At 51.9% G+C, this 18,869-nt stretch overlaps 2 protein-coding genes across 2 annotated transcripts; both read right to left on the reverse strand.

Moving 5' to 3' along the window:
- Positions 1-229: 229 nt before the first annotated feature.
- On the reverse strand, positions 230-7,763 carry LOC122103416 (CMRF35-like molecule 6). Its single transcript, XM_042673998.1, has 4 exons — positions 7,629-7,763; positions 4,282-4,623; positions 1,715-1,826; positions 230-535 (listed from the first exon to the last, which is right to left on the reverse strand). The coding sequence occupies exons 1-4, from the start codon at positions 7,687-7,689 to the stop codon at positions 409-411; spliced, it is 642 nt and encodes a 213-aa protein (XP_042529932.1). The 5' UTR covers positions 7,690-7,763; the 3' UTR covers positions 230-408.
- A 3,532-nt stretch (positions 7,764-11,295) lies between these two features.
- On the reverse strand, positions 11,296-18,259 carry LOC122103415 (CMRF35-like molecule 6). The gene is made up of 4 exons (XM_042673997.1): positions 18,009-18,259; positions 14,931-15,317; positions 12,753-12,909; positions 11,296-11,590 (listed from the first exon to the last, which is right to left on the reverse strand). The coding sequence occupies exons 1-4, from the start codon at positions 18,067-18,069 to the stop codon at positions 11,464-11,466; spliced, it is 732 nt and encodes a 243-aa protein (XP_042529931.1). The 5' UTR covers positions 18,070-18,259; the 3' UTR covers positions 11,296-11,463.
- Between the last annotated feature and the right edge of the window lie 610 nt (positions 18,260-18,869).

The raw sequence follows: 18,869 nt of genomic DNA on the forward strand, positions 1-18,869 counted from the left end.
AACAAAATAAAAAACACACCCTGGGTAAACACGTATATAATATGTATTTAGAAAAACCTTTGAGGCAAATAGCATGAAGATCATGGAGCTCAGGGCTGGTTCTGTCTGCAGAGGGCAGGAAGCAGGCACAGGAAATCAGAAAGGGGTTTGTTAGTATTGACCACATTCTATTATTTAAGTTGATAAAAACACATGGGTGTGAGGAGACTTATTGTTTTAAAAGAGATGTTATTTATTAGACATATTCTTTTATATATTTGATATAACACAAGAAGACATTTCCCAGATATTTCTGGAAGGTGTAGAGTATTGTGAAGGAAACACAGATCTGCCGGTCAGAAGGTGGTGGTCTCTATCCCCAAGGGGCCACGTAGCTGCCACAGATGTCACTGGTGCTCAGAATCTGGTTTACTCCACCTGCTGCTTTGGGATCTTCAGAGGCCTGTTCACCCAGAGGACCGCACTGAGCATGCCCAGCAGCAGGGGCAGCTCCAGAAAGACCAACAGCAGGAAGTGGACGCTGCTCAGCAGGGACCTGTGGGAGAAGCCTTGGTAGTGAGCTCCTGCCCCAGGGAGAAGAAGGCTGTGTGCTCTGCCCTCCACCCCAGCCCACACGCAGGGCCTGTGTCCAGTGATCCACACGGGGACCCAGGCTGCACAGCACGGCCTGCAGGAAACGCCTCTGCCCCTGATTGACAGCCAAAGCAGGACCCTGAACTTGGGACTGTGGATGTAGGTAGGAAGTGGCCATGAGAGGGATGTGAAGGGACCCCAGGCCTCCAGGAGGGACCTGTGGCCGGGAAACAATGAGCCCTCCAGGCTTGGGAACTGCTCTTAGGGCTCAGGAGTTAGTGATATGGTTGTCAATGTCTCTCTCCACACAGCATTTCCCATGGGGAAGGGGTCTCATCTGGTCTTCGTGTTTCCTGGGCTTTTCTAGTGAGTAGTAGGGTTTTGAAGTGAGCATCTGCTGCATTCTCGGGCAGGCACTCATCATTGAGCCATCCCTCTGCTCTTTTTGTTGGTTTTTGTATGTATTAATGTATACAGTAACTCAGACCGTATATGCACGTAACCAAAGTGCACACCTCCCTACATGCATTTAACATGCTGTGATTATATTCATCCCCTCTGTTTCTCTTGATCATGTTCACAACCAGGTGGTGGATGCTGCACAGCATCTCAGCTGCTCAGGGGTTGATGGAGGATCTACACTGGGCTGTGAGTCAGGCTCATACAGCAACCCAGGCAGCAGGCTCACATCCTAGTGTCTGCAGAGGGCATTTGCATAGAAAAATGTCCCCAGACTTCTAAGGCCTGGGCTCCTCAGCCCTGTTTGCCTCCACTCAGGTGACCTCTAACCAACCCAGCCTCCTCTGTGCACAACACCCTCCCAGCATCCTTCCCTCATCGTGTACCCACACCCAAGGGACAAACACTTCCTGCTGCATGCTGGGTTGCTGTGCAGTTGCCTGGTGACTTCTTCCCTGATTTGTCCCTCTGTGGATCCAACTGGGAGAGCACAGGCTCCATCTCAGCAGGACGGGGCTAGGGGACCACTGAGCAAGCACTCTCCTAAGAACAGCAACTGCCACTCAGGGAGCTTCTCACACTTAGGAGTGGGATTAGCAAATGCGGGAGAGGCTGAGCAGGGGAGACACAAGCCCCCTTCCTCCTACCACCCAAAGGCACAGGTCCAGTGGCAGGCTCTTACCCAGGCTGTGGGCTGGGGGTTGGCATGGCCTTCCTTGTGGTGCCTGGCCCCTTTGGTGGAGGCTCCAGGGTGGGAGGCCTCAGGGTGCTCCTGTTGTTCTTGGAACTGGAGGCTGTGGTCAGGTGAAGCACAGGCAGTTTCAGGGACCCCATGCTCTGTCTCAGTCCTCACTGGGCTTTGCCGCTCTGACTCACACAGTCAGGTCCCCTGGGGCGAGCCACACAGGTGTCCCAGGGCCAGTGAACTCCCTGGACACACCCAGGGCCGACCAGCTGCCCCCTCTAGCCACATGTAAAGGTGCACTGGCCACGTTCAGACAGGAGCACTGTCTTTCTAGGCAGGACAGGTTAAGCATCTTGAAAAGACAGTGTTGGCAAGGCTCCCGCCTCTGCTCCTAGCTACTCAGGAGGCTGAGATCTGAGGATTGAGGTGTAAAGCCACCCTAGGCAGACACATCCAAGAGACTCTTTTTGTTGTTGTTGTTGTTGTTGTGCGTTGTTGGGCTTGAACTCTGGACTTGGGCACTATCCCTGAGCTCTTCAGCTCAAGGCTAGCACCCTACCATTTGAGCCACAGAGCTACTTCCTGCTTTTTCTGTTTATGTGGTGCTGAGAAATTGAACCCAGGGCCTCATGCATGTGAGGCAAGCACTCTACCACTGAGCCACCTTCCCAGCCCTCCAAGAGACTGTTACCCAACGTTAATCCCCCAAATTTCAGAAATGGAGCTGTGGTGCAAGTGGTAAACTGCCAGCCATGAGTAGGAAAAGCCAGGTGAGAGTACAAGTTACTGAGTTCTAGCCCCAGGACTGGTATAAGGAGAAGGGAAGTGGGAGGTAGGGCAGGAGGTAAGGGGAGGACAGGGAAGAAAACAAGGACAGGAGAAGAGAGGAGAGGAAAGAATTGAGAGGAGAGGAGAGGAAAGCAGAGGAGGGGAAACTATTGGTTTCATCTAGCCAGAGGCATGCCTCTCCCTTCCTCCTCCTCCACTCTGCTTGGTGTCTACTGTGCAAACCCTGACCTAGAATAACTGGGGTTGCTGGTGCCTGACGCCAGGCAAATGGCTTCAAAAGAGAGCCTGGTCGGTCAGTGGGGCCACACAGATCGACAGCACCCTGTCCACACCTCCCTGTCCCCCTCTGTTAGCCAGGCCTAGGGCCTTAGCACCCACTGCATACCTCCCTCCAGAGGAAGTGGCCAGGAAGAAAATTCTAGAAAGACATCTGTTGGAGCCGGTGGCCAGTAGGACAACACCTTTGCCCTTCAGAGACCCAGAGACATTGGTGGGGTTGTAGTTTCTTACTCTTCCATATGGACCCACAGTGTGGGAGGAAAACCTTCATGCTGGGGAGACTGAAACCCAGAAGCAGGATTCTGAGGAACAGCATTACAGCCCCAAGGCCAGCCCGGACCCTTCTCTTGGAGTTAACTCCAACAGAATGGAGGCGCCATGCAGGAAGAGTTGGCTGCAGTCATGGAGTCCTGCAGTCTGCAACAGCCAGGAGCCCGTGTCTCATCTTTGCCACTTGTGCCCCTGCCTGAGTGGAGGTACTGGACAGTAAAGGTGCCAGGGAAAGCGGGGACGGTCATCCTGCAGAGGCAGGGCAAGCTTCCTGGAGGGAACAGGAAACCCAATGATTGTCTGAGCAGCTTCCTCCTGTGTCCTGCGGAGCTCACTCAGGAGTCCCACAACTGTAAGGTCCGCTCCTGGATGGCTAGCAGACTCCACCCTCCTCGCAGCAAAGTCTCCACCCAGTACCTGTGTTACCTAGGCAACTGGGACCCTGGAAGAGGTCACATCTGCATCCGCTGAGGTCACATCTGAATTTGATGTGACCACACCTTTCTCTGCCCATACCCTAGATAAGGCCTTAGCCCAGGCCCAGAAGCCCTCTTGCTGTTTTTTTTTTCTAGCTCTCTCTGCTCTAGCTCTTTCCTCTCTCTTTCCTCTCTTTCCCAGCTCTCTCTCATTCCCAGGCCTTTCCCAGCCACGTGGAGTGCCAACCTTGCCTGGTCCCAGCAGGTCTACTGAATAAACCTCCCCCTTACCTGAATACCACGTGCATGCTGGTGCTGTTCTTACTCAGCTACCTCTTTTTAAAAACCTAACAACAACCACTGCGGGGAGGCTGGGATCTCAGGAGCCACAGGGCAGTGGAGTCCACTCAGATGGCCTTTGATAGAGGGGAAGGGAAGTCCTGGAGTCCTGTTCCCACCAGAAGACAGGGTTGTTCCTCTACCCCCTCCACCCCCTCCCCACACTCCAGAAAGGACAAGGCCCTCCTCAGGCCAGAAAGGCAGTTAAGGATCAAGGAGTCATGACCAGTGCCTCTTCCCCGCCCAGGAGGTGTTCAGGCCTGAGACTGTCAGTTGGCTGTACAGAGGGTCTTGAGTAAAACAGGTGCTCCACTGTGCCTGTGGACACACATACATATACACACAGACACAGACACACACACAGAGACACACACACACACACACAGAGAATGACTCCCAGGCTCTGATCTGATTCCTCCCCCAGCTTTTCCCACCTGTGGCAGCCCCAGTGCTGGTAGGAGAGGGACTCACCTGGGAGCACAAACACAGCAACCTGGAAGTAGTCATCCAGTTCTTCTTGCCAAGGTATATGAATCCCACACCAGTAAGAGCCTGTGTCCTCCAGAGAGAGGTTCTTCAAGGTCACAGTGAAGGTGAGGTTCTCAGGATGGTCACTGATGGACATTCTGCCTCTGCTCACTTCTCTCTCTGAGTCTTTGGTCTCCACAGTATTCTCACATCGTCTTAGCACACGTGAGCTTCTGCACCAGTATTTGTTATATGTCTTGTATTTCTCCTCATACCAGAACTGCAGGCTCAGGGATCCGCCCTGGGTGCCTGTCACTCTGCTGGGGCCTCTCAGAAGACAGCAGCCTGGAAAATATAAGCTCCAGCTCCTGGCCCTCACAGATGGGTGGGAGTAGGGATCCTAGCCAGATCAGCCCCTTTGTACTACTCTACCACACCAAGAGTTAGACCCAGAAGTGTCTTCCTTTAGCTTCAGTCTCCCAGTGTCCTCACCCTGCTTTCACACATGCTGCCCCTCCCCCATTAGACACCACAGACTTATCTGGTCACACTGAGGGAAGGAGAGCCACACCCAAGCAGGAAGGCCTTTTGTTTTGTTGTGCAGATCTGGCTGCTTGAACTCTGGGCCTCAGCACTGCAGCCTGAGCTTCTATTCCTCAAGGTGAGCACTCTACCACTTGAGACACAGCACCACTGCCAGCTTTTTTGAGTAGTTTATTGGACTAAGACTCTCAAGAACTGTCCTGCCAGAACTGGCCTCAAACCGTGATCCTCAGATCTCAGCCTCCTGAATAGCTATTATTGTAAGTGTCCGCCATAGGACCTGACCAGCGTGGCCTTTTTCACAAGGGCTATGCTCACAATTGATTAGGATTATTATTTATTTTATTTTATTTTATTTTTTTGCCAGTTGTGGGGCCTGAACTCTGGGCCTGGGCGCTGTCCCTCAGCTCTTCAGCTCAAGGCTAGCACTCTACCACTTGAGCTATAATGCCATTTCCAGCTTTTTCTGCTTATGTGGTGCTGAGGAATCGAACCCAGGGCCTCATGCATGCGAGGCAAGCACTCTACCACTGAGCCACCTTCCCAGCCCCTTGATTAGGATTATATTATAAGTGCAGGACTCAGTGACAATAACCCTCATTCACCTAGACTCAACTCAGCTGGCCCAGATCTGCTGCACTTAATTTTCAGGTAAGATCATTCTTGCTCTCTTGGTCTCTCTCTCTCTCTCCCTCTTCCTTCCTGTGTGCCTTTCCTTCTCTCTCCCTTTTTTCCTTCCTTCTTTGTTTTGTGCCATTACAGGGTCTTGAATTCAGGGCCTAGATGCTATGACTTTTCGTTTCGTTTGTTTTTCGAGACTCATGCTCTTCCATTTGAGTCACAGCTTCACTTCTAGGTTTTCTGATGATTAATTGGAGATAAGAGTCTTGGGAACTTTTGAACTTGGGCTGACTTTGAACCACCATCCTCAGATCTCAGCCTCCTAAATAGCCAGGCTTATGAGTGTGAGCCACTGGCCCCTGATTGAGGCTCATTTTTGGTGGCCAATATTATGTCTGCCGTTTTCCCTAACAGTTCTCAGACACAAAGCTGGGAGCATGTTGACATGAAGCTAATGCTGCCCCCGATCAGGGAGCTTGGAGCTAGCCTTGGGATGGCCATATGCCCGGCTGAGGCATGGCTGTGTGTCTGTCCTCCTGGGACCCTCGAGAGGTCCTGTCATCAGGTATGGGGTCCATGTGCTTCCCTCTCTTAACCTAGGTTGGAATTCTTTCATTTCACCAACGTGGAATGGGCAATACTGAGGTTTGAACTCAGAGCCTCCCACTTGTAAGGCAGGGACTCTACCACTTAGGCCACAGCCACAGCCCATTTACTTAATGTCTTTCTTTTTATAGATTTTTAAATTGTTATTCTAAGGGTGATATACAGAGGGGTTACAGTCACACAAGTCAGGTAATGAGTATTTTACTTTCTTTCTTTTCTTTTGTTGGTCAGTTGTGGGGCTTGAACCCTGGGCCTGGGCCCTCTCCTTGAGGTCTTCACCTCAAAGCTAGTGCTCTGCCCCTTGAGCCACAGCACCCAGTTTTCTGGTGGTTATTTGGAGAGAAGAGTCTTATGGACTTTCCTGTCCAGGCTGGCTTTGAACCATGATCCTCAGTTCTCAGCCGCCTGAGTAGCTAGGGTGACAGGCCTGGGCCAGCGGTGCCCAGCATGAGCATGTGTCTTTTTGCACAATGTTACCCATTCCCTCACTCTCTCCTGGTTTTTCTGTCCTGTCGCTGCTGCTTTGGTGATTTTTGGTGTAGGTTATTCTTGCATTTGTGCTCCTGTCACCCAGTGATCCTCCTATTTATTACTTCCCCTGCATTGACAGCAGTATACAACCAACTCAGCTTTTCACTGGTCAAGATGAGGTCTTAAAACTTTTAACTGGCAGGCACTGGTGGCTCAAGCCTGTAATCCTTGCTATTCAGGAGGCTGAGATCTGAGGATTGAGGTTCAAAGCCAGCCCATACAAGAAAATCTATGACTCTTATCTCCAATTAGCCACCAAAAAACCTGAAATAGAGCTATGATTAAAGTGGTAGAGCACCAGCCTTAAGCAAAACAGAGTCAAACAAGAGCAAGAACCTCTAAGTTCAAGCCCCAGTACTGACACACAAAAAATGGAGGGCAGCAGGGGGAAAAGACTGGATTCCTAGCATGCCACAAAGAAATTCTAGAATTTAGTCCAACAGGACAGCAGCACTGTTTGAGGAGCCTGTGAAGGAGGGCTCAGAACAGGATGCCTCCACCCTCTGTCTTCCTGAAAGTCTCTCCACTTGCTCTGCCACCTGTCCCCTCCCCAGCCCCATCTCCCCTCTGTGGAGACAGCTGATCTCTGGTCCTCCACACCAGACTCCTGTCCCTCCATTGTAGCCTGTCTGCCGCCCTGGCAGAACCTGCCTAGCAGAGAATGAGACCTTCTTTCCCATCCCAAGCCTTCCTCTTACACCCCAAAACTGGTGACCCAGAGGCACCTTCCCCAAATGCAGCACTCAGGTGTCTGGGCCTGGCCACTCTCCACCCAGCTGACACACCTTCCCCTCCCCCATGCCCCTCCACTGCTCCCACTCCGCCCTGCCTCCAACCGGAGTGCATCCAAAGTCAGGGTGCCCTGGCCCCTTCCCTGCCAGGGGTGAGGCCTTCAGCCAGTCCCTCCCATATGATGGTCATAGTACAGCACTCTGTGTGGACAGAGGAGTCCAGGCTTGAGTGTCTCATGAGACATCTCCCTACAGCCTCCCCCCTCCTTCCTGCCCTCCTCCATCTCCTGTCCCCAACCTGAGAAGAAGACCCCTCACCTGGGAGCCAGAGAAGCAGCAGATTCAAAGGCAGCCACACAGCCAGGGTCCATGGGGTCATTTTCCCCCTGAGGCCACTGGCAGCCAGGTCAAGCCACTAGTGGATCTCAGCCCGCTCTGGGCTGGGCGCATCCCCAGGCCTCCAACTTCTGCTTTTCTTATGCTGTTTCCTTTTTGGCTTCTTTTGATTCTGTTCAAGAACCTGAGGAAAAAATAGAGGAAGCTGAGTGGGCTCAGGATGCTGGAGGCAGATAAAAGAAGGCCTCAGCGTAGGAGAGGACCCCAGGTTGGTGGACAAGACTAAGGTATGTCCCAGTGGTGAGAATTCACCCTCCTAGGGTCTCTTTCCCACCCCCCACCCCCGAGCTCACAGGTCTGCTCCCCATTGTCAGGATACCCTTGAACAGGAGGGACAGATTTTCTCTGGTTGGTACTGAGCTTCCTTGTGATCAGTTTGGCAGCCCTGTGGAGGGACAAGCAGAGCCTTGGCCCCTGGGCAGGGCCCAGCCTGCAGTGCCCACCATGAGGCCTCCAGCAGAGCTCCCGTCCCAGGAGTCCCAGCTCTGGGTCTGTTCCCCACCCCCACCCTCCCAAGTTAGCACAGTGTCCTTAGGACCCATCACTGGTGTCTGGTTTGGGATGAATGATCTGTTTGTCAGGAAGGTTCTCAGGAAGACTTTGACCTTCCTTCCAGTGATGTCCCCAATGGACCTGAGCAAGGACCCATTGACCCTTTGTAATTAATTAATTAATGTGCCCAGATTGGCTTCAAACCTCCTTACATTCAGCCTTCTGAATAGCTAGGATACAGTCAGGAGCCACCAGCACCCTGCTCCCCCAATTTTTTATTTAAAGCTATAGTTCATACCTGCACCCTAAGACAGGGCTGCTGCCTGCAGCTCCCTTGCCACCCAGCAAGTCCTTTTCTGCCCTTTACCAGGTCTCTTTTTGGATGGCTGGATGTGCCAGAGGAAGCGTAGGATTAAAAAGATTGTGGTGGGCTGGGAAGGTGGCTCAGTGGTAGAGCGCTTGCCTTGCATTCATGAGGCCTTGGGTTCGATCCCTCAGCACCACATAAGCAAAAAGCAAAAAGCCAGAAGTGGCACTGTGGCTCAAGTGGTAGAGCACTAGCCTTGAGCTGAAGAGCTGAGGGATAGCGCCCAGGCCCTGAGTTCACGCCCCACTACTGGACCTGATAAAAAAAAAAAAAAGGTTACATACCATGGTCAAGTTGATTTTATTCCAGTAAAGAAGGGTCAACAAACTGAAAAGGATAGACATAATAACAGCAGGTTAATAAAATGAAGGACAGGGGCTGGGAATGTGGCTCAGTGGTAGAGTGCTTGGCTTACATGCATGAAGCCCTAGCTCCATTCCTCAATACCACATAAACAGAAAAAGCTGGAAGTGGCACTGTGGCTCAAGTGGTACAGTGCTATACTTGAGTAGCAAAAAGTTCATCCTTGCTTAGGAGATCATTAGTTCCTGACAAGCTTCCACACTGGTGTAGCTGTACCTGAAATCTCTGATGTCAACTGCATCTTTAATATAGGAACTAAGGCGATTTATGTATGTATCTGCTTGATATGGAAGGTAGCTTCCAAGATCAGAAGATGCAAAGTTTAGATTGAAAGTAATCACCAGTATGATCAACCCAGACCTGGTAAAAAAAAAAAACCTTCTATCAGACTCTGGAGTGAGAATCCTAGCTGAGCCAGTCAGATACCATGTGGTATCACCTTCCACATTGGCAGATGATGAGTTATAATCATTGATTAAAAAAAAAATCGTGTTGAAGGACAGAATGGCTCTGATGATGAAGATGAGTTGAATTTCATGAGTGAAGGAATCCATGGTCGTTGATTATATTTCATTGCATTGATTGCATAGGGAAAGCTCCAACTGCAGAAGGGACCAAGGCCAGCTGAGGAGAATTACTCACCCAGCAAATGGAGCCAACAGTGATGGTCTGGCTCAGATGGATGGTTGAATGCTGTGATGCAGAGAAATGCACGTGTGTGAGTGTTGTCAGTGGGTTTCAGAGGCCTACTCTCTGTCATGTGATGTCATGACCAATATGGCGACTGGTGTGGCTAGACTGGGAGCGGGGCCTCCTGCCTCAAGTGGAGAGCAGCATGGCCATGCTCTGCTTATGGCTTGTGTCAGGAGAGCTGACGGAGCTTCACTCAGCAGCCTGTGCTGCTGCTAGTACCAGTGCGTAGCTGTGAGACACAAGTGTAGCTTGAATGGCAGGATTGGAGGTGGGGCGGGGGTGGAGAAGACTCTTAACTTGATAACAGAACATTGCTAACGTCGCCGTGTCTTTGCCCAAATGCAGAAAATATGGATGGTCAGAAGATGGAAATCACACCTAACTGGGTTTCCATGGACAGTAGATGAATATTTGTTTCCTATAGATGTGTTTGTTTTGTTGCATTTGCTTTTCTTTTTTCTGTTGTTGTCAATGGCGGTGGTACTGGAGTTTGAACTCAGGACCTTGCACTTGCTGGTTCAGGCACTCTTCCACTTCAGCCTTCTCTCCAGTCCATGCCTTGTTTTCTAAGGAGTTTCATTTGATTTTCCAACATGCTGCTAAAGCATTTGCCTCAGCTGCTGAGCAAATATTTGTCGACTGTATAATAGCAAAAGGAGCCCAAAGTTTAATTTGGGGATCTGTTTCAAAAATGAAATATCTTAGTCAGGCACCAGTGGCTCGAACCTATAATCCTAGCTACTCAGGAGGCTGACATCTGAAGATTTCAGTTCAAAGTCAGCCCGTGCAGGAAAGTCCATGAGACTCTTATTTCCCATTAATCACCAGAAAACCAGAAGTGGCGCGGTGGCTCAAGTGGTAGGGTGCTGGCCTTGAGCTGAAGAGCTGAGGGACGGCGCCCAGGCCCAGAGTACAAGCCCCACAACAGACCCCACTGCCAGTCCCTTCTCTTCCCCACCACCCCTTCCCCACCCTGAAAAAAAAATCTTAATCTGGGAGCTGGTGGCTCATGCCTATAATTCTATCTCAGTGGGAGGCTGAGATGTGAGAACTGTGGTTTGAATCTAGCCTGGGCTAGAAAATCCTTGAGACACCTGTCTCCAAATTAACCACCAAAAAGCTGGAAATAGAGCGATAGCAAGTGGCAGAGTGCTAATCTTGAGGGGAAAAACCCTCAGGGGAAATCACCTAGGCCCTAAGTTCAAGTTCTAGGACTGGCACAGAAAAAAAGAAAGGATAGGAAGGAAGGAAGGGAGGAAGGAAGGAAGGAAGGAAGGAAGGAAGGAAGGAAGGAAGGAAGGAAGGAAGGAAGGAAGGAAGGAAGGTTGGCAAGTTATAGGTATAAGGATTGGAGGCAGCTCAGTGGTGGATACTGGCTTAACATGATGAGTGAAATCTTCAGTTTGTTCCCTAGTAGGGATGGGGGGAAATTTTACACAAAATAAACAAGCTAACATGGTGCACATGTATGTGTCATGTCCATAGAAAAAACCTTTCAGTAAAGTAGCATGAAGATCATGGAAGACAGAGTCGGTTCTGTGGAAGAGGGCAGGAAGCAGGCACAGGAAATCAGAAAGAGGTTTGTTAGTATTGACACATTCTATTATTTAACCTGATAAAAACACATGGGTGTGGAGGAGGCTTATTGTTTTAAAAGAGATGTTATTTATTAGACATATTCTTTTATATATTTGATATAACACAAGAAGACATTTCCCAGATATTTCTGGAAGGTGTAGAGTATTGTGAAGGAAACACAGATCTGCCGGTCAGAAGGTGGTGGTCTCTATCCCCAAGGGGCCACGTAGCTGCCACAGATGTCACTGGTGCTCAGAATCCGGTTTACTCCACCTGCTGCTTTGGGATCTTCAGAGGCCTGTTCACCCAGAGGACCGCACTGAGCATGCCCAGCAGCAGGGGCAGCTCCAGAAAGACCAACAGCAGGAAGTGGACGCTGCTCAGCAGGGACCTGTGGGAGAAGCCTTGGTAGTGAGCTCCTGCCCCAGGGAGAAGAAGGCTGTGTGTTCTGCCCTCCACCCCAGCCCACACGCAGGGCCTGTGTCCAGTGATCCACACGGGGACCCAGGCTGCACAGCACGGCCTGCAGGAAACGCCTCTGCCCCTGATTGACAGCCAAAGCAGGACCCTGAACTTGGGACTGTGGATGTAGGTAGGAAGTGGCCATGAGAGGGATGTGAAGGGACCCCAGGCCTCCAGGAGGGACCTGTGGCCGGGAAACAATGAGCCCTCCAGGCTTGGGAACTGCTCTCAGGGCTCAGGAGTTAGTGATATGGTTGTCAATGTCTCTCTCCACACAGCATTTCCCATGGGGAAGGGGTCTCATCTGGTCTTCGTGTTTCCTGGGCTTTTCTAGTGAGTAGTAGGGTTTTGAAGTGAGCATCTGCTGCATTCTCGGGCAGGCACTCATCATTGAGCCATCCCTCTGCTCTTTTTGTTGGTTTTTGTATGTATTAATATATACAGTAACTCAGACCGTATAAGCATGTAACCAAAGTGCACACCTCCCTACATGCATTTAACGTGCTGTGATTATATTCATCCCCTCTGTTTCTCTTGATCATGTTCACAACCAGGTGGTGGATGCTGCACAGCATCTCAGCTGCTCAGGGGTTGATGGAGGATCAGGACTGGGCTGTGAGTCAGGCTCATACAGCAACCCAGGCAGCAGGCTCACATCCTAGTGTCTGCAGAGGGCATTTGCATAGAAAACTGTCCCCAGACTTCTAAGGCCTGGGCTCCTCAGCCCTGTTTGCCTCCACTCAGGTGACCTCTAACCAACCCAGCCTCCTCTGTGCACAACACCCTCCCAGCATCCTTCCCTCATCGTGTCCCCACACCCAAGGGACAAACACTTCCTGCTGTGTGCTGGGTTGCTGTGGTTGCCTGGTGACCTCTGTGGATCCACTGTGGATTCAACACAGGCTCCAACTCAGCAGGACGGGGCTGGGCGACCACTGAGCAGGCACTCTCGTGAGAACAGCAACTGCCTCTCAGAGGGCTTCTCGCACTTGTGGGTTCAATTAGCAAATGCAGGAGGGGCTGAGCAGGGGGAGACACAAGCCCCCTTCCTCCCACCACCCAAAGGCACAGGTCCAGTGGCAGGCTCTTACCCAGGCTGTGGGCTGGGGCTTGGCATGGCCTTCCTTGTGGTGCCTGGCCCCTTTGGTGGAGGCTCCAGGGTGGGAGGTCTCAGGGTGGGAGGCTCCAGCGTCGGAGGCCTCAGGGTGGGAGGCTCCAGGGTGCTCCTGTTGTTCTTGGAACTGGAGGCTGTGGTCAGGTGAAGCACAGGCAGTTTCAGGGACCCCATGCTCTGTCTCAGTCCTCACTGGGCTTTGCCGCTCTGACTCACACAGCCAGGTCCCCTGGGGCGAGCCACACAGGTGTCCCAGGGCCAGTGAACTCCCTGGACACACCCAGGGCCGGCCAGCTGCCCCCTCTAGCCACATGTAAAGGCGCACTGGCCACGTTCAGACAGGAGCACTGTCTTTCTAGGCAGGACAGGTTAAGCATCTTGAAAAGACAGTGTTGGCAAGGCTCCCGCCTCTGCTCCTAGCTACTCAGGAGGCTGAGATCTGAGGATTGAGGTGTAAAGCCACCCTAGGCAGATACATCCAAGAGACTGTTTGTTGTTGTTGTTGTTGTTGGTTGTGGGGCTTGAACTCAGCCTGGGCGCTGTCCCTCAGCAATTCAGCTCAAGGCTAGCGCTCTACCACTTGAGCCACAGCACCACTTCTGGCTTTTTCTGTTTATGTGGTGCTGAGAAATTGAACCCAGGGCCTCATGCATGTGAGGCAAGCACTCTACCACTGAGCCACCTTCCCAGCCCTCCAAGAGACTGTTACCCAACGTTAACCCCCCAAATTTCAGAAATGGAGCTGTGGTGCAAGTGGTAAACTGCCAGCCATGGGTAGGAAAAGCCAGGTGAGAGTACAAGTTACTGAGTTCTAGCCCCAGGACTGACTGGTATAAGGAGAAGGGAAGTGGGAGGTAGGGCAGGAGGTAAGGGGAGGACAGGGAAGAAAACAAGGACAGGAGAGGAGAGGACTGGACAGGAGAAGAGAGGAGAGGAAAGAATTGAGAGGAGAGGAGAGGAAAGCAGAGGAGGGGAAACTATTGGTTCCATCTAGCCAGAGGCATGCCTCTCCCTTCCTCCTCCTCCACTCTGCTTGGTGTCTACTGTGCAAACCCTGACCCAGAATAACTGGGGTTGCTGGTGCCTGACGCCAGGCAAATGGCTTCAAAGAGAGCCTGGCCGGTCAGTGGGGCCACACAGATGGACAGCACCCTGTCCACACCTCCCCGTCCCCCGCTGTTAGCCAGGCCTGGGGCCCTAGCACCCACTGCATACCTCCCTCCAGAGGAAGTGGCCAGGAAGAAAATTCTAGAAAGACACCTGTTGGAGCCGGTGGCCAGTAGGACAACACCTTTAGGCCCTTCAGAGACCCAGAGACATTGGTGGGGTTGTAGTTTCTTACTCTTCCATATGGACCCACAGTGTGGGAGGAAAACCTTCATGCTGGGGAGACTGAAACCCAGAAGCAGGATTCTGAGGAACAGCATTACAGCCCCAAGGCCAGCCAGGACCCTTCTCTTGGAGTTAACTCCAACAGAATGGAGGCGCCATGCAGGAAGAGTTGGCTGCAGTCATGGAGTCCTGCAGTCTGCAACAGCCAGGAGCTCATGTCTGATCTTTCCCACTTGTGCCCCTGCCTGAGTGGAGGTACTGGACAGTAAAGGTGCCAGGAAAAACGGGGTCAGGTCATCCTGCAGAGGCAGGGCAAGCTTCCTGGAGGGAACAGGAAACCCAATGATTGTCTGAGCAGCTTCCTCCTGTGTCCTGCGGAGCTCACTCAGGAATCCCATAACCACTGAGGGGAGGCTGGGGTCTCAGGGGCCACAGGGCAGTGGCGTCTACTCAGACGGCCTTTGATAGAGGGGAAGGGAAGTCTTGGAGTCCTGTTCCCATAGAAAGAGGACAGATAGATGTTTGTGACATCTATTTGGGGTTCTTCCTCTTCCCCCCCCTCCCCCACCAACACACACTCCAGAAAGGACAAGGCCCTCCTCAGGCCAGAAAGGCAGTTACGGATCAAGGAGTCAGGGCTAGTGCCTCTGCCATGCCTGGGAGGTGTTTAGGCCTCAGACTGTCTGTTGGCTCTACAGAGGGTCCTGAGTAACACGCGTGCTCCACTGTGCCTGTGGACACACACACACACACACACACACACACACACACACACACAATGGCTCCCAGGCTCTGATCTGATTTCTGCCCCTGCTTATCCCACCTGAGTTTCTGTGGCAGCCCCAGGGCTGGTAGGAGGGGGGCTCACATGAGAGCACAGACACCGAAACCCACAAGTATTCATCCGGTCCTTCATCCCAGGGTGTATGAATCCCACACCAGTAAGAGCCTGAGTCCTCCAGAGAGAGGTTCTTCAAGGTCACAGTGAAGGTGAGGTTCTCAGGATGGTCACTGATGGACATTCTGCCTCTGCTCACTTCTCTCTCTGAGTCTTTGGTCTTCACAGTATTCTCACATTGTCCTAGCACACGTGAGATTCTGCACCAGTATTTGTTATATGTCTTGTATTTCTCCTCATACCAGAACTGCAGGCTCAGGGATCCGCCCTGGGTGCCTGTCACTCTTCTGGGGCCTCTCAGAAGACAGCAGCCTGGAAAACACAAGCTCCAGTTCTAGGCCTTCACAGATGGGTGGGGTCAGGGCCTCCAAGCCAGATCACCCCTTTGCACCACTCCAGCAACCCAAGAGGTTGACCCAGCAGTGTCTCCCCTCAGCCTCAGTCCCCCAGAGTCCTCACCCTGCTTTCACACATGCTGCCCCTCCCCCAGCAGCCACCACAAGCCCATCTGGTCCCACTGGGGAAGAGGAGCCAGACCCAAGCAGGGAGGCCTTTTGTTTTGTTGTGCAGATCTGGCTGCTTGAACTCTGGGCCTCAGCACTGCCCCTGAGCTTCTATTCCTCAAGGTGAGCACTCTACCACTTGAGACACAGCACCACTGCCAGCTTTTTTGAGTAGTTTATTGGAGAAAAGAGTCTCATGAACTTTCCTGCCAGGACTGGCTTCAAACCATGATCCTCAGATCTCAGCCTCCTGAGTAGCTAGGATTACAGGTGTGAGCCACAGGCACCTGAGCAGGGTGGCTTTTTTGACAAGGGCAATGCACACAGTTGATTAGGGTGTGGGTCAAAACAGTTCTGAGTGCAGGGCTCAGTGACAACAGCCCTCACTCACCCACACTCAGCCCAGCTGGCCCAGATCTGCTCACTTAATTTTCAGGTAAGCTTTCTTCCTTCCTTCTTTCCTTCCTTTCTTTCTTCCTTTTTTCCTTTCTTTCTTTTTCCTCCCTCCCTCCGTCCCTCCGTCCCTCCCTCCCTTCCTTCCTTCCTTTCTTTTTTCTTTCTTTTTTCCTTTCTTTCTTTTCCTCCTTCCCTCCCTCCCCCCTTCCTTCCTTCCTTCCTTCCTTCCTTCCTTCCTTCCTTCCTTCCTTCCTTTTCTCTCTCTCTTTCTTCCTTTCTCCTTTCCTTTTATTTGTTTTTTTTTTTTTTGGTGTGTGTGCTATTACTGGTGCTTGAACTTAGGGGCTACGTGTTCTCCCTGAGTTTTTTGTTCAAGGCTTAAGCCATAGCTTCACTTCCAGTTTTCTGGTGGTTAATTGCAGAGAAGAGACTCATGGACTTTCCTGTCTGGGCCAGCTTTGAACCATGATTCTCAGATCTTAGCCTCCTGAATTGGTAGGATTATAGGCATGAGCCACTGGCCCCCAGCTTAAGCTCATTTTTGGTTGCCAATATTCTATCTGCCATTTTCCCTAACACTTCTCAGACGCAAAGCTGGCAGCTAATGCTGCCCCCCCAATCAGGGAGCTTGGAGCTGGCCTTGGGATGGCCACACGCCCGGCTGAGGCATGGCTGTGTGTCTGTCCTCCTGGGACCCTTGAGAGGCCCTGTCATCAGAAATGGTGGGGTCCACTCTTTACCTAGGTTGGAATTCTTTGGAGTAGGGCAATACTGAGGCTTGAACTCAGGGCCACTCATTTGCAAGGCAAGTACTCGAGTACTCTACCACTTAAGCCTCAATGACAGCCCTTTGTCTTAGCTTCTTTCTTTTGTTTTTAGATTTTTTTATTGCTATTCTAAAGGTGGTATACAGACGGGTTACAGGTACATAAGTCAGGTAGTAAGTACATTTCTTTTTGGACAATGTCACCCCTTCCTTCAACCTCTGCCAGTTTTTCCCACCTGTACTTGCTGCTTTGGTTATTTTTTATATAGGTTATTCTTACATTTGTGCCCCTGTCACCCAGCGAGCCTCCTATTTATACTTCTCCTGGGATGACAGGAAAACACAACCATACCCAGTTTTTCACTGTTTGAGATGAGGTCTCAATAAGTTTTGATTGCCAGGCACTAGTGGCTCATGCCTATAATCCTGGCTACTCAGGAGGCTGAGATCTGAGGATTGAGGTTTGAAGCCAGTCCAGGAAGGGAAATCTGTGAGACTCTTATCTTCAATTAACCACCAAAAAGCCAGAAGTGGAGCTATAATTACAGTGGTAGAGCACCAACCTTGAGCAAAAGAGAGTCAAACAAGAGCAAGAATCTCTGAGTTCAAAATGGGCAGAGTTAGGGGGAAAGGCTGGCTTCCTAGCACTAAATCAAAGAAATTCTAGGATTTAGTCCAACAAGACAGCGGGACGGTTTGAGGAGTCTGTGGCAAGGAGGACTCAGAGACCAATCTGAGGGAGGAGGCTTTGTCCTTAGCCGGACTCCTCTCCTTTTCTCTTCATGAAAGTCTCCCCCTTTGCTCTGCCACCTGTTTCCTTCCCCAGCCCCATCTCCCCTCTGGTGGGACAGCTGATCCAGGCCCTCCACAGAACCCCTGTCTCATGTCTGCCACCCTGGCTGGAGCTGCTTAGCTGAGACTGAAACCTTCTTTCCCTGTCCCCACCCTTCCTCTTACACCCCAAATCTGGTGACCCACAGGCACCTTCCCCAAGCACATAGCACCTAGGTGTCTGTTCCTGGCCACTCTTCACCCAGGCTGGCACATTTTCTCTGGGGACCCAGATACCTTCCCCTCCCCCACACCTCTCCATGGCCCCCACTCTGCCCTGCCCCACACTGGGGTACATCCAAAGTCAGAGGCACCCTGGCCCTTCCCTCCCAGGAGTGAGGCCTTCAGCCAGTCCCTCCCATATGGTGGACACAGGGCACCAGGGTATGTGGACAGAGGAGTCCAGGCTTGAATGCCTCACATGAAATCTCCCCACAGCCTCCCCCCCCTCCTGCCCTCCTTCCATCTCCTGCCCCCCCCCCAGCCCCCAGGAAGAAGACCTCTCACCTGGGAGCCAGAGAAGCAGTAGATTCAAAGGCAGCCACACAGCCAGGACCCAAGGGCTCATTTTTCCCCCTTCAGGGCTGCCACTGGCAGCCACGCCAAGACAATGGTGGACCTGGGGCCCCTCTGGGCTGGGCCAGTCCCCAGGCCTCCAACTTCTGCTTTTTCTCCTGGCTATTTCCTTTAGGGCTTCTTTCAGCTCTGTTCCTGAGGCTCGTGAGAAAATGGAGGAGAGGACCCCAGGGTGGTGGGCAGGACCCAGTGGTGCCCCAGAGCTGAGAACACCCTTCTGGGGTTTCCTCTCTCCTCCCCTCCCAAATCTCACAGGTCTGTTCCCCCATGTTCAAGACATCCTCAGAACTGAAGGGCGGGATTTCCTTCTGGTTGGCACCCAGCTTCCCTGTAATTGGCATGGCAGCTCTGTGGAAGGGACAAGCAGAGCCGTGGTCCCTGGGCAGGGCCCACCCTGCAGTGCCACCCTGAGGCCTCCAGCAGAGCTCCCCTCCCTGGAGCTCCATCTCTAGCTCTGTTTCCCCTGAGTTAGCACAGTGGCCTCAGGACCCATCAGTGGTGCCTGGTCTGGGATGGATGATCTCAGTTCATCTGGATGGTCCTCAGGAAGACTGTGACCTTCCTTCTGGTGTCCCCAGTGGACCTGGGCAAGAACCCATTAATCATTTTTAATTAATTAATTAATGTGCCCAGATTGGTTTCAAACCTCCTTACATCTCAGCCTTCTGAATAGCTAGGATTACAGCCATGAGCCACTGGGCCCCAAGACATGGCTGCTGAGGGACTGAAGTACTTCTTACCTGTGGCTCCCTTTCCACCCAGCAAGTCCTTTTTTGCCCTTTACCAGGTCTC

The sequence above is a fragment of the Dipodomys spectabilis genome, unplaced genomic scaffold (assembly GCF_019054845.1).
Source record: "Dipodomys spectabilis isolate Male_0828 unplaced genomic scaffold, ASM1905484v1 ptg000018l, whole genome shotgun sequence".
NCBI lineage: Eukaryota > Metazoa > Chordata > Mammalia > Rodentia > Heteromyidae > Dipodomys > Dipodomys spectabilis.

Coding starts and splice junctions, on each gene's coding strand:
- LOC122103415 (XM_042673997.1), bottom strand. CDS start 18,069: ATGAGCCCTTGGGTCCTGGCTGTGTGGCTGCCTTTGAATCTACTGCTT. Junction 12,910..14,930: donor GGGCTGCCACAGAAACTCAG/GTGGGATAAGCA, acceptor ACCTGACCACAG/CCTCCAGTTCCAAGAACAAC. Junction 11,591..12,752: donor AGCCCCAGCCCACAGCCTGG/GTAAGAGCCTGC, acceptor CTTCTCCCACAG/GTCCCTGCTGAGCAGCGTCC.
- LOC122103416 (XM_042673998.1), bottom strand. CDS start 7,689: ATGACCCCATGGACCCTGGCTGTGTGGCTGCCTTTGAATCTGCTGCTT. Junction 4,624..7,628: donor GCTGCTTCTCTGGCTCCCAG/GTGAGGGGTCTT, acceptor TATATTTTCCAG/GCTGCTGTCTTCTGAGAGGC. Junction 536..1,714: donor ACCCCCAGCCCACAGCCTGG/GTAAGAGCCTGC, acceptor CTTCTCCCACAG/GTCCCTGCTGAGCAGCGTCC.